The following is a 12,986-nucleotide window of genomic DNA, read 5'->3' on the forward strand; positions in this document are numbered from 1 at the left end:
TATATATATATATATATATATATATATATATATATATATATATATATATATCAAATAATATTTTAAATTATAAATAATATATAGATTACATATATTTACCTCATGATACATAACTTGAATACTCATCTTTTAGTAATATGGTGTGATCTTCCTATTGTATGATTGCTATTAAAAAGTGGAGATGACATACATATTTATAGGCTGCAAAAAAAAAATAACAATATCTATATATATATATATATATATATATATATATATATATATATATATATATATATATATATATATATATATATATTATAAAAATATATACATCATAATTAAATCAATATTTTATATATATATATATATATATATATATATATATATACACACACACATTTATATACGTGTATATATATACATTTATATACATATACATATTCCAATGTACATTACATATATTTACATCATGGTACATGACTTGAATATCCATCTTTTAGTAATAATATGATGTGATCTTCCCATTGTATGATTGCCATTGAAAAATGGAGATAACATACATATTTATAGGCTAGAAAAAAATAACTTACTTTAGTAAGAAGATGAAAGGTTCGTATTTTTATTGTTCATTTTTTATTTTCGATATATTTATTTTATATTTTACTACTCCCTCCGTCACAGATTAATTGTCCACAGACAAAAAACACACAGTTTAAGAAATGTCATCATCACACTATACTTTTTCTGTACTTTTTTCTTACTTTACTGTTCTACCCTCAACTAATTAATTAGAAATCTCTCTCTCCTTTGTAATTTAATTAATTCATTAGAGACAATATTGTAAACATCAACAAATTTACTTTCCATATTTGGAAGTGGACAATTAATTTGGGACGTCCCAAAAAGGAATACTGGACAATTAATCGGGGACGGAGGGAGTACTATTTATTTATTATTTACCATTTAATTGATATTAAATAAAAAATATTTTTTTAAACTTTTAAACCATTATATTTTAAGGTTTAATGTAGCTCATTTATTGACATTGGGAGTCAATTTTTAGTTATGTATAGATAGATAGATGTTCAAATCACTATTTAAATCTTTTGTTACAAAGACTTCAAATGGTATGGTACATGATATACCCGATTGGTTTCAAAATAAGTAGCCAGAATACGAATGACACACAACTTTAAACATGTGCAATCGACGTCTTTTCATATTACTATTCAAGTATAACCTTTTAAAGCTTACCCATTTCGAGATTTGTGACCCTTAATTTGTGACGGAGGAAGTACTTAGGGGCTGCTTACGTTTCTTCTAAATTTGCCTTTGTTTTCATGTGCCTCTTAATGGGGAGGGCTGTCTGATTCTATGTCTCCCAGAAACAGACGAATTTTCAGATTAAGTAGCAGATTAAGTGACAAAGAAACCAGGGACGGATCTTGAACGATTTTAGTGGGAGGGCCAAAATCATTTCAGAAACTTATATATGAAAAATTCTAAAATCTTGGAGGGGCTATTATATAAGATATTTATATATTAGATCCCAAAAAATAAAATTTACACTAAGAGAACAAATTTTTGGAGGGGCCACTGCCCACCCCTGCCACTCCAAAGATCCGTCCCTGAAAGAAACAACAATCTTACTTCTTTAATTAAGAGCCGTATAAAAACGGATCATTAAGTGGAAAGTAAATAGACCCTTAAACAGTTTATAGAGTTCTTAAGCATATTTACTTATTACTAGGAGTTAGGACTACTTATAAACTGTTTGAGCATTTTCATTTTTAGCTTAACCTGTTTACATTTGCATTTGAATTTGCACGCTCTTGTGGTTAGTTGCAACATGAAATGGGCCCCTTTGACATAATCTTATGAAATATAACTAAATGAATCATGTGATCTGTTTGAAAGTGACTCCATCACAACTGCAAATGAGGATAGGACCACTCATGCACATTTGTTTGTAAATGTAGTGATATAGTGAGTTGTACCTCATGTAATGGCACTTGTATTTTGTCCTGTTTTGTGCTTAAGATTCTAGTTTGTCCAGTTCTTCAGGTGTACATGTTGTTCTGCATCTTCAAAACATTGAAAGCCAAATGCTAAAATACTTTTTAACCAAAGTTGGTGATTTGTACTAATTGTTTGTTTGGCTTTGTTGGTAAGATATAGGTGGGCCCGCAAACCCGTTGCCACCGTTATCATGGGCCTCAAGGTTAAAGATTGCTCAAGGTACCGCAAGGGGTCTAGCTCATATCCACGAATGCAGCACTCGAAAACACGTTCACGGGAACATAAAATCATCAAAAATCCTTCTTGATGATGACTTGCAGCCCTTCATATCTGGGTTCGGGCTCAACCGTCTAGTTGCAGCCACCATCTCAAAATCCACATCTCGAAAGCTTAGCAACTCTAGCCAACTAACAATCACGAGCTCTATAAGCTCATCGTCTTCATCGTCAGACGTGCATTACGTGGCTCCAGAGGTGCGGATTTTGGGCCACAAAGTTAGCCCAAAATGTGATGTCTACTCTTTTGGGATTGTATTGTTGGAAATGTTAACGGGCCGGGCTCCTGATGGGGATGGGCTCGATAACAATGGGAAAGGGCTAGAGAGTTTTGTGAGGAAGGTGTTTAGAGAGGAAAGGCCGCTGTCAGAGATTATTGGCCCTGTGCTTTTGCAAGAGGTTCGTGCCAAGAAACAAGTCTTGGCTTCATTTTATATTGCGCTTAATTGCACCGAGCTTGACCCCGAGGTTCGACAGAAGATGCGAATGGTCTCTGATAGTCTTGACCGTATCAAATTGCAGTGAAATTGGTTAAGTTTACTCGTGATTAACTCAAGAGTAGTAGCATAGAAAGTGCTTGTTAAAGGTTGTTCTTTTTATCCTTACAAGTTGCTCTTTCTTTGATACTCTAGTGATGTGGATTTTGTATTAGTGTTGGATGAATACATGCATGCTTTAGGTTTTGTACTTATGGTTAATTATAAATAAATTATAGTTATAATTGTATTTAGAATTATATTATACATTAGGCCATTGATATTTTCACACACTAAAATGATAAATCTAATGATAAATCCACTAAAAAGTATGTGCATACTATGTTTGGGCTTCTTTTGGTACTTTAAATGGCACCATTGTTTTGTTAGACACTTCACTCATTGTTAGGGATGGATTCGCCACTCGATCCAATAGATATTCACATTATTCACTCGTTTCGTGATAGATATGGATAAACTTAAATAGATATAGATACGGATATGGATGAACTTAAATGGATATGAATATGAACATGAATGAACTTAAATGGATATGGATGTGAATATGGATGAAAAGTTTCATCCATTAATATATATTCATCAACAACCGAAACACATTTACAAATACATAAATATAGATATATGCTTATAGTGAAAAGCATTTACCGTAAGATTTATATTTTACAACCTTATAGTGAAATAACTATGATATATTACGATAAAATGTGTATATCTATAAACATACAAATTACACATTTAATTATTCACCATATATGTTTATTGCTAAATTTAACAAATTATGTTGTATCTTCGACAAAGATTACACATTATTGTAGATAGATTTTAATTATATTAGTTATATTTATATTTATTTTTATTATATCGCGTTTTCGTTTTCATCGCATATTAACATTATTTTAGTATCAATTGAATATCCATTAACCCGCTTAATTCAATGGACATGGATATAGATGGATGAACTGAAATTAAATGAATATGAATATGGATGAATAAAAACTAAATGGATATAGATATGGATATTCCAACACCCGATTTGTATCCGATCTATTGCCATCCCTACTCATTGTATGTTTTTATTTGAAATTTTCTACAGTAAAATTGGTCAATATGTCCTCATTTTTTGAAGTGTTTAACAATATACATTTAAAAATTTAAATTGCAAGAAATACTCTTTCCACACATGATGCGTGCAGGCCCGTGCGTGCTGCGTATGTACGAGATATTAAGCAAGACAATCATTTTTCCTCGCAAACTTACACCACGCACAAAGCACCACCGACGATGCGTAGTGCTTGGTATTTGGTGCCAAAATGTCAAAACTTCGTATAGACGTATTTTTGACTCGTAGCTCCGATTTAATCACCGAGATAGAACCTGTCAATACTTTGTTTATGTGTTTTTTTATTTATTAATTTTAGATTTTAGATCTATGTACATAAAATTGACAAAGCTGAATTTGAATATCAAAATAAAATTGATCTTTTTCATCAAAGCTAATCACTACATTAACCCTAGCTACCAATAAAATTGACTACTCTTGTGATCAATTGCTAATTCTGTAATCAATAAATTATAGAAAAGCTAAAAACAAAAGAAACCACATGAAAACAAAGAAAAAGTAGTAATTAAAACATTACTTTTACTGCTCAAAGAATAAAACCATGTTCATATATGCACTCCAAGCCACTGCATGTTTCTTAGGTCATAAGTCAACCATATTCATACCAATAAGCTTATTTAAATTTAATAAGCTTATTGATCATAAGAAAAATTAACTTGAACACCCCTAGAATTTGATCAAGCTATGAAACTGCAAAAATAAAATATCCCTTGGATCAAAAGTTGCATCAGATTCCCATTTAAAACTTGCATCATCTTGATCAAGAAACATAATACCAAAATCTTGATTACATTTTAACCACATAGAAGATTCAAATCGAACTTAAACCTACAACCTACGAGTAACGAACAACAACATCAACAAAACACAACCTCGAACATAAAGTTAAAAACATCTTACCAGGAGAAAGCAACCTTTTTCACCGAAAAGCTAAATCTTGAAAACGATAAAAAGTTAGCACCTTTATCTCACAGCATGCAGTCGGTGCGAGCAGGTAATCTTCTAAAGAAACTGAGCGGCACGGAAGGCAACTTACGACGGAACCTCGGGTGTCGTAAAATGTAAAACCCTATGAAAAGCGCAAGAACTTGAAAAGGCGTCACGTACAGTAAAATTGCAGCAAGTAAACAAAATATCACAAAAAGTGCAGTAGCTCTTGGGTCCCTCCAGCTGATTAACGACTGAAAACGTTCTCCTTGAGTTGCCAAATCACCAATCACCGTTTGCATACGACCTGCAATGCTTCTGATCCGATCATACCGCATACGAACGATGTCAGGCTGACGTGATGTTGGGAACGTGTCGAATTCTTCGTCGAGTTCATCTGGGTGAGCGTTGTCAGCACACGATAAACGGGTGTCCATATGGGGAGGGTTTCGTGGTTTCCATCGGTAGTACCAAATCCCGATTAAGAAAAGGTAAAGGAAAATCGTAGGGAGTATAAGTTCGGGGTATAAAACGAGTATCACGAAGAGTACGTGGATCAAAACCGTCGTGATCGGGTTTTTCCAGTTACAAATCTGATCAAACCATTTTCCGATCGAGATTAATCCGCCCAAAACTGACATGATTCTTAAAAAATTCGCTTTACTTCGTCTCATACTCCACATATGCGAACCGACATCGAGCATATACTCAACAATCTCTTTTCGTAACGGGGGTTCAGCCCGACCCAATCTCATCGACACAATTTGGGTCGCTTGGTGCCGCAAACTATCGAGTTGGCTCACGGTTAACGGGTGTATGTAATGCATTTTGGGTAGTAATGGTTGCGAGTACATATGCATCATGTTCATTAAAGACGAGCAAGTAAACCGAACAGCTAAATGGATCTCACCCATTTTTTTGACACCAGACGGGTGCAAAACGAGAAGCGGGTACGAGTGGGTGTAAACCCGATCAGTTTCGAGGGTTGAGAGGCGAATACGAACCTTTCCGATACGAGAATCTCTGGCCCCACCAGGTTTATCTCCTCCACCTTGTAAATGACAATTATCGAAAACTCCAATTGTTATGACAGTACATGGGTCGAAAACTTCCCAAGTGTACTGCTCGTTCCATTTGGGCGTAAAGCTATCAATTATGGTTCGGGTTCTGACCCATTTCGTCCCATATTTCGCGACACAGTAAGCATCAGTTGTTGCCCTTCCATCTTTCGTTTTCATCGGTGACAGCCCGTTAGCACTCAAGATTCCAACCTCAAGCACCCCGATACTACTTTTCCATAACTGTTTAGCGGTTGGGCGTAAATCGCTACTATAATGGGTCGATTCATCAAGAACATGATAACCACCTTCTAAACAAATCCGCATGTGAATTCGACTAGCAAACTTAACTTCTTTCTTCTTTTCACCTTCAATCATAATATGCTTTTCAAGATTAAACCAACGAGTGTTAATCGCTTTGTGATCCAACCTACGGTCTACATATTGTAACGGGATCGCACACCTTCCTAGAACTTCGTCTTTATTCGGGCCCACCCGATCCTCTACGCTCAATATCAAAGGTTCTTCAAAAGGTTCCGAAACTACAAACATCAAATCCTCGTTCCATAACGGGTTTATAGTCTTGCTAACGGAAACACGAGTCCTTAAAACTTGATTCCCGAGAATGGCTTTTACATAAACTTCGGGAAACCGAGTTTTATCATTCGGTATCAAATCTTGGGCTTCAATTACATTAACTCTAAGATACCAAAGTTTAGGTGATAAATAAACTTTTGATCGAATACTAGCGAGCCCATCTGCACTAATGGCTGCAGCATCCGAATGCCATGCTTCGGGAAAAGCTTCATCCGCTTGTGTACCCCACCAAACGGCTAACATAAGTTCACCTTTAAGCTTGTCCCCTTTTCGGTCTATTAACTTATACCATTGTGGAGCTAACGGGCTATCGGGTGGGACCCGTTTCGGGACTTCATTAAGATCGAACAAAACACCACCTATGAAATCGTCTTTTAGAACATCTTTATCTTTGACCGTAACCTCGAGCATTGTTGACTGAATTCGGTCTTTAGAGAAAGAAAACACTTGGTTCCACTCGGGGTGTGTGTTTTTTTCGAAATGACGCGTTGTACCCTTGTAGTTTCCCATTCGAACCTCAACATACGGGTCACAACTTCCGGTTAGATCTTTTGCGGGTAAATCTTTGGCTTTAACAACCCGAACATATAAGTATTGCATTTGTTCGACAAGATCATAGGTGCTCGTGAGCTTATCGCCAGTGACTTTACTACCGCCTAAATGCGGTTTTGTTTCTTTGAGAGAAAAATCCTCTTGTGGAGGTCTAGTCATCATCTGCGGAGGTTTATTCATCATCTGCGATTCAATAAAACCAACAAAAAATTATTAACCAATCTTAAAATATTAAAGGTCCCAAAACAATGTGAAACATGTCAGTAAGGAGCTCTATGAAAATGTAAATCTAAAATTCGTTAGTGCCGATGCTGACAGACCAAAACGGGTAACGCATTGCAACGGGTCAAAACGGGCTGGGTTAGCCTAAAACACTTATTAACAAAGATTTTAATCTTCGTTAATCTGATCATAAAAGTAAAAGTAATTCTTTAATAGTCTAGGTTTTATGCATTAGAATACATTACGGGCCACTTTCGACCTGTTTGACTAGTTTGACCCTTGTGACCGATTTCCTCATTAGCTAATTTCGGTCATTTTCCGCCATAGACCCACTAGAGTTCTGTTGAAGTTTTGATGAATACGGTTTGAATGCCCGGATAAACCTTTGAATCGTGTAGTCACTTTCGCGATAAAGTATTTCGACCCTATACATGATTGCCTTAGGGTTACACGAAATCTTTATTCGGGATAAGACAAAGGCACAACTCCAATATAGGCAATTAAAATTGGAAGTCAAGAACATAGGTAATTTGTATATTGTGAATGCTCAAAGATTCATCATACTGAAATGTGAGACAAATACTCTTATTTATAGAGTATGAAAGGTTACACCTTTTGGCTAAAGGGTACCATGAATGGTCACACCTTTTGGCTAAAAGGTGTCCATGAATAGTTATAACTTTTAATGAAGAGGTGCCATGAATGGTTACACCATTCCATGAATCCTTGCACCATTTCATTAAATTTTCCACCATTTCATGATTAGTTGTGTCTTTTGGCCAAAAAGACATCAACTAACAAACACAACCTTTCAATTAGATGACTTTAGTTATCTTAAACAAGCGTGTACTCCACACTCTCCTAACTTGTTATAAAGCTTAACTAGAAATCCACTTGTCTCAAGTAAATCACCTTATCACACAAAATGATCGATGACACTAAAATCACCAACAATCCCCCCCATTTTAGTGTAATCATTAGATTTACTTAATAGCTTGAACAAACACACAAACTAATGCGTAAATGGAAATGTTCGTGAAGAATTGAATTTCCACTTAGTATATTATTTACGAGAATTCGAAAATCAGGGTGTTCGTGAAGAATTGAACCCTTCAATTCATTTGAAAACTATAAAATAATATACACATCAGTTTCTTACATTTCTCTAATGTTCGTCTTGACGCTTTTATAAGCCATGCGTCCATATCCTTTCATGAGTATATAGGAAGCCAAGTCCAAGCTTCTTTGAAGCGGCAAAACTTCATACTCACATAGGTAACTCTTTTCCGTCTTGCACCCGCATATGCAATTTTTCAAAAGAGGCATTAAGAAGTTAAACTTCAACCTACTCCACTTACGGGTCTAAACACATATTTTGGGATCAGAATATTAATGTGTTTCAATCTTCAGAAAGTAAGCTTACCTCATTGAATTCAGCTCCTAGCGTTGTACTAGAAGGGAATTGGGCGTCTCACTTTGGAAGATTTAATGGACTTCAATCCCATAACATTAGCCAACTTTTGCGCGCTTCCGGCTAATGCTTTTGTCAAGTGACTTTACCAAACTTTGTTGTGACCCAACAAAATCTACATGCATCACTTCATTCGTGATTAACCCACGAAAAGCAAGTATGTCTAAGGCATAAGTGTCTAGACTTTACTAATAAAATACATGCCTTAGTCATGTTACATCCCATAACTAGGGATCACCATGAATTTAATCTCATTCATTACAACTTCAATCTTCCATTTACAATCCTTTTATCCAAGGATTTATCAAATTCTTATTTTACCATAAGAAACACGTGAGTGCTCAAATCAATTGATTGATTAGTCCTTGCATATGTTCACTGTTCACAAGTAATCAATGTAAACATATAATTTGTACACCCTTGATAATGTATCCCCATTATCCTTATGTACACAATTATTATCATTACATTAGATGTGAGATTATAATCATAAACTTACCTTAGTCAAATCTCAACATCAATACTTTGATCAAGACACCTCATCTATGCCAAGTGTAAAATCCAACAGCTTGTATCACCTTATTGATCAATAGTAACCTCAACACGTTTTAATATGCTTTAAGGACTCACATTGTGAATTAAACCATAATCCATGATTGGCTTCTATAAGTATTAATATACTTAAACCATATCACAATCTATTACACTAGACCATGCTTAATCTTTCCAACACATATGCTATATTGGTCACTTGATGTAATCACATACATCATACCACCAATTACCAAAGCAAACCGGTGTTTGAAACAAATAAGCAACATGTGACTTAACCAACTGATAATTATCATCGATTAAACAGCCTAACAATTATTTCCAGTTAAGCCAATGTCTTATCAACAATCACAATTATTGACAACCGTAGAGATAAGATTGTCCATGACAATATACAAAGAATATATAAATAATTTCCTTTTATTGACACTCCATGCATGCATTACATTACCGTACACATATTCAAGAATATTGTGTACATGGTCAGTGAACAATCATTGTGACTTTTCCCACGGCCGTTTATAAACATATCAAATGTTACCGGTTAAATCATTGTGATTCTACTAACAGTCACAACTACTAATTAACCACTACCATCGATAACCAAAGACGGATAATTAATCATAGGAAAGACAGATAATTAATCATAGGAAGTAACTACCAAGAAGTTTCCTTCTAATTAATTCTTTTATCATTAAAGGAAAAGGGTGTTATATTCATTCTCGGTGTTCTATGCATGTATATATCCCTTTTGTTGACCATAAACATTTTCCAGATTGTTGTTCCAACCATAACTGATTACAATATATCCATTTTGAAGCAACAATTCCATGCTTCAAAAATTTAATCAACTTACTGGAAACACAATCATCACCCAACAGTACATAAAATGAGGGGTACCGTCGTTCACTTCATGATTTTAATCTAAAGAATGATAAAATATATAAATTAATTCTAAATTGAAAACCATATATGTTTTTCAATCATATGAATTAATTTCTGACTTGTCATCAATTCATCATTTGAGTTTGGCGGCAATTTTATACAATTTCAATTAACCGCTTTTAACAAATAAAACTACAAAACACAAAAGGGTGACAAATTTATAATCTGTCCATGTAGACATACATGCATGATCGTCGTATGCAATACTAACCCACCGAAATGTCTAACGACAAAATCTCTTTTAATTGGTCATATGTAAATATGAATGAAATAGAACAAAATATGCATACGGTGACATGTAACTCAATCTACCACATCATGATTTAAATTCAAGATTAATTAAGTGGATACTCATGTAATTAATCTTTATATGCATTATATCATGATAAAATAATATAGAGTAAAAGAAAGGAAATTGTGTACTTGTAGTCTTGTGTGATATCGACATAAGATGATGCTTTCCATTTCTTTTGTTTGTATCCACATGTACGTACTTCTCTACAAGTCTCTTTATTTATTCCGAAGCAATTATAGAAACGCCCTCTTGCCAGAGATCCATCAACACATTCATTTAGAAATTACAAACCAATAATTTGTGTATCTCTGTTTTGAATTAACCGACATGGCAATCAGAGAGTTGTGTAATTGACATGTTAATATACACCGATGTTACTTGACTCCGATATAAATCCAACAAAGCCTAAACCTTTCAGATTCATCAAAGGTTTATCACAACGAAATACTTTATCGCTTTGTTGAAGTTTTGATGAATACGGTTTGAATGCCCGGATAAACCTTTGAATCGTGTAGTCACTTTCGCGATAAAGTATTTCGACCCTATACATGATTGCCTTAGGGTTACACGAAATCTTTATTCGGGATAAGACAAAGGCACAACTCCAATATAGGCAATTAAAATTGGAAGTCAAGAACATAGGTAATTTGTATATTGTGAATGCTCAAAGATTCATCATACTGAAATGTGAGACAAATACTCTTATTTATAGAGTATGAAAGGTTACACCTTTTGGCTAAAGGGTACCATGAATGGTCACACCTTTTGGCTAAAAGGTGTCCATGAATAGTTATAACTTTTAATGAAGAGGTGCCATGAATGGTTACACCATTCCATGAATCCTTGCACCATTTCATTAAATTTTCCACCATTTCATGATTAGTTGTGTCTTTTGGCCAAAAAGACATCAACTAACAAACACAACCTTTCAATTAGATGACTTTAGTTATCTTAAACAAGCGTGTACTCCACACTCTCCTAACTTGTTATAAAGCTTAACTAGAAATCCACTTGTCTCAAGTAAATCACCTTATCACACAAAATGATCGATGACACTAAAATCACCAACAAGTTCGAACCAAACCCGTTTGACCGATTAGAGAAAAAATATAACCCAAATCCATGTTTGGAAAATTACAATCACAATCAGTTTAACACACTATATTGCAATAAGTTTAGACATACAATCAAACACTCTCTGAAGCTTTTAGTTTTGTAACAGAAGAAAATAAATAATCTTTAGAACCCACACTATCAACCAAACCAAAAGGCATCATCATAATTATGAAACTTTAAACTAGTGATTACACATTATCTTAGTATTAGATTATAAAGTAGACTTTAAAGTTGCAGATCTGAAATAATCTTCTCCTATAACAAAGAAATCAAAACCCTAGTAAAAAAAAAAACATCCAACAAAACAAATGAACAGAGTAATCACGTTCTTACCAATAAAAATTTAAACTTTGCGAAGGGAAATCAAAACCCTAAAACGATAACACATAAACAAAAGAAATAAACAGAGTAAAACATTTTCACGTATAAAAATCAAAACTTTATGGAGAGAAATCAAAACCCTAGGCCAAAAAACACATCCAAACAACAAACCGACATACTAATCACATTTACAACTACAAAATCAGATATTTTTGGAAGGAAACATTCACATTTTAAGATTTTAAACCTAGGGTTAGTGGGTCACTTACATAGCAAACAAAAAAGTTTACACATTTATATTTAAAAAGAAAAAAAAAAAACAACATAGATTAAGAACAGTAAAAGCATTATAGATGTATATCAGTCATAATAATGTAGATATATAGATATATAATATGTATGTATATAAATATAAATGGGTTTAAGATAGGATGTGTGTGTATATACCTTGATAAAGAGTGGAAATGAAAGTGAGATTTCAGTGAAATGTTGTGTGAAGATTCTTGGTCAGATTTGGTTGAAATGTTGAGAGAATTGAAATTAATGTGGGGTTGGTTTGTTGTTTTATGAAATGAAAAAATGGAATTGGGTTTTGGGTTTTAGAGAGAGAAAACAGGGGAGGGTATAGAGAGAGAAGAAAAAGAAAAGGCAAAGGTGGTATACTGGGGATGTCTGTGCGTGTGTGTTGTAAGAATCTGGGTGCGTGTGTCAGAGCGTATGTTTATCTCTTTATTGATTTTTATTTTAATTATTTATTCGAGTGAAAAATTATACTGTAAAATCGAAACCAAAAAACTGAAAATATTAATGTACTATGATCAGTTTGATTGATCAAATAAACAAATGTAAAAGTTACTCCGTGTTAGATTGTTTAAAAATTCAATACGATTCACTTGATTTTAATTTTCTTTTAGAAAAAAACTAGAACTCATATAAAAGCTCCTGAACTCTCATTGAAAAATGAAATCACGAAACAATTACTTGGTATAACCTAAGACACCAAAGTCGCATACGGAAGCTAACACTATCGACCAAAA

At 34.0% G+C, this 12,986-nt stretch overlaps 2 protein-coding genes across 2 annotated transcripts; one reads left to right on the forward strand and one right to left on the reverse strand.

Moving 5' to 3' along the window:
- The first annotated feature begins 1,874 nt into the window (after nucleotides 1-1,874).
- LOC139841105 (receptor protein kinase-like protein ZAR1) lies at nucleotides 1,875-2,801 on the forward strand. The gene is made up of 2 exons (XM_071831338.1): nucleotides 1,875-1,947; nucleotides 2,155-2,801. Exons 1-2 carry the CDS (start codon nucleotides 1,875-1,877, stop codon nucleotides 2,799-2,801), a joined length of 720 nt encoding a protein of 239 aa, XP_071687439.1.
- Nucleotides 2,802-4,744: 1,943 nt separating this feature from the next.
- On the reverse strand, nucleotides 4,745-12,500 carry LOC139840259 (FT-interacting protein 3-like). Its single transcript, XM_071830512.1, has 2 exons — nucleotides 12,397-12,500; nucleotides 4,745-7,210 (listed from the first exon to the last, which is right to left on the reverse strand). The coding sequence occupies exon 2, from the start codon at nucleotides 7,208-7,210 to the stop codon at nucleotides 4,862-4,864; it is 2,349 nt and encodes a 782-aa protein (XP_071686613.1). The 5' UTR covers nucleotides 12,397-12,500; the 3' UTR covers nucleotides 4,745-4,861.
- Nucleotides 12,501-12,986: the final 486 nt, after the last annotated feature.

This window comes from Rutidosis leptorrhynchoides, chromosome 4 (assembly GCF_046630445.1).
Source record: "Rutidosis leptorrhynchoides isolate AG116_Rl617_1_P2 chromosome 4, CSIRO_AGI_Rlap_v1, whole genome shotgun sequence".
Classification (NCBI taxonomy): domain Eukaryota; kingdom Viridiplantae; phylum Streptophyta; class Magnoliopsida; order Asterales; family Asteraceae; genus Rutidosis; species Rutidosis leptorrhynchoides.

Bases quoted from the DNA above. Each gene is read 5' to 3' on its own strand.
- LOC139841105 (XM_071831338.1), top strand. From the start codon at position 1,875: ATGAATCATGTGATCTGTTTGAAAGTGACTCCATCACAACTGCAAATG. The intron at 1,948-2,154 runs GTTTGTAAATGT...TTTGTTGGTAAG, and splicing joins AGGACCACTCATGCACATTT to ATATAGGTGGGCCCGCAAAC.
- LOC139840259 (XM_071830512.1), bottom strand. From the start codon at position 7,210: ATGATGAATAAACCTCCGCAGATGATGACTAGACCTCCACAAGAGGAT.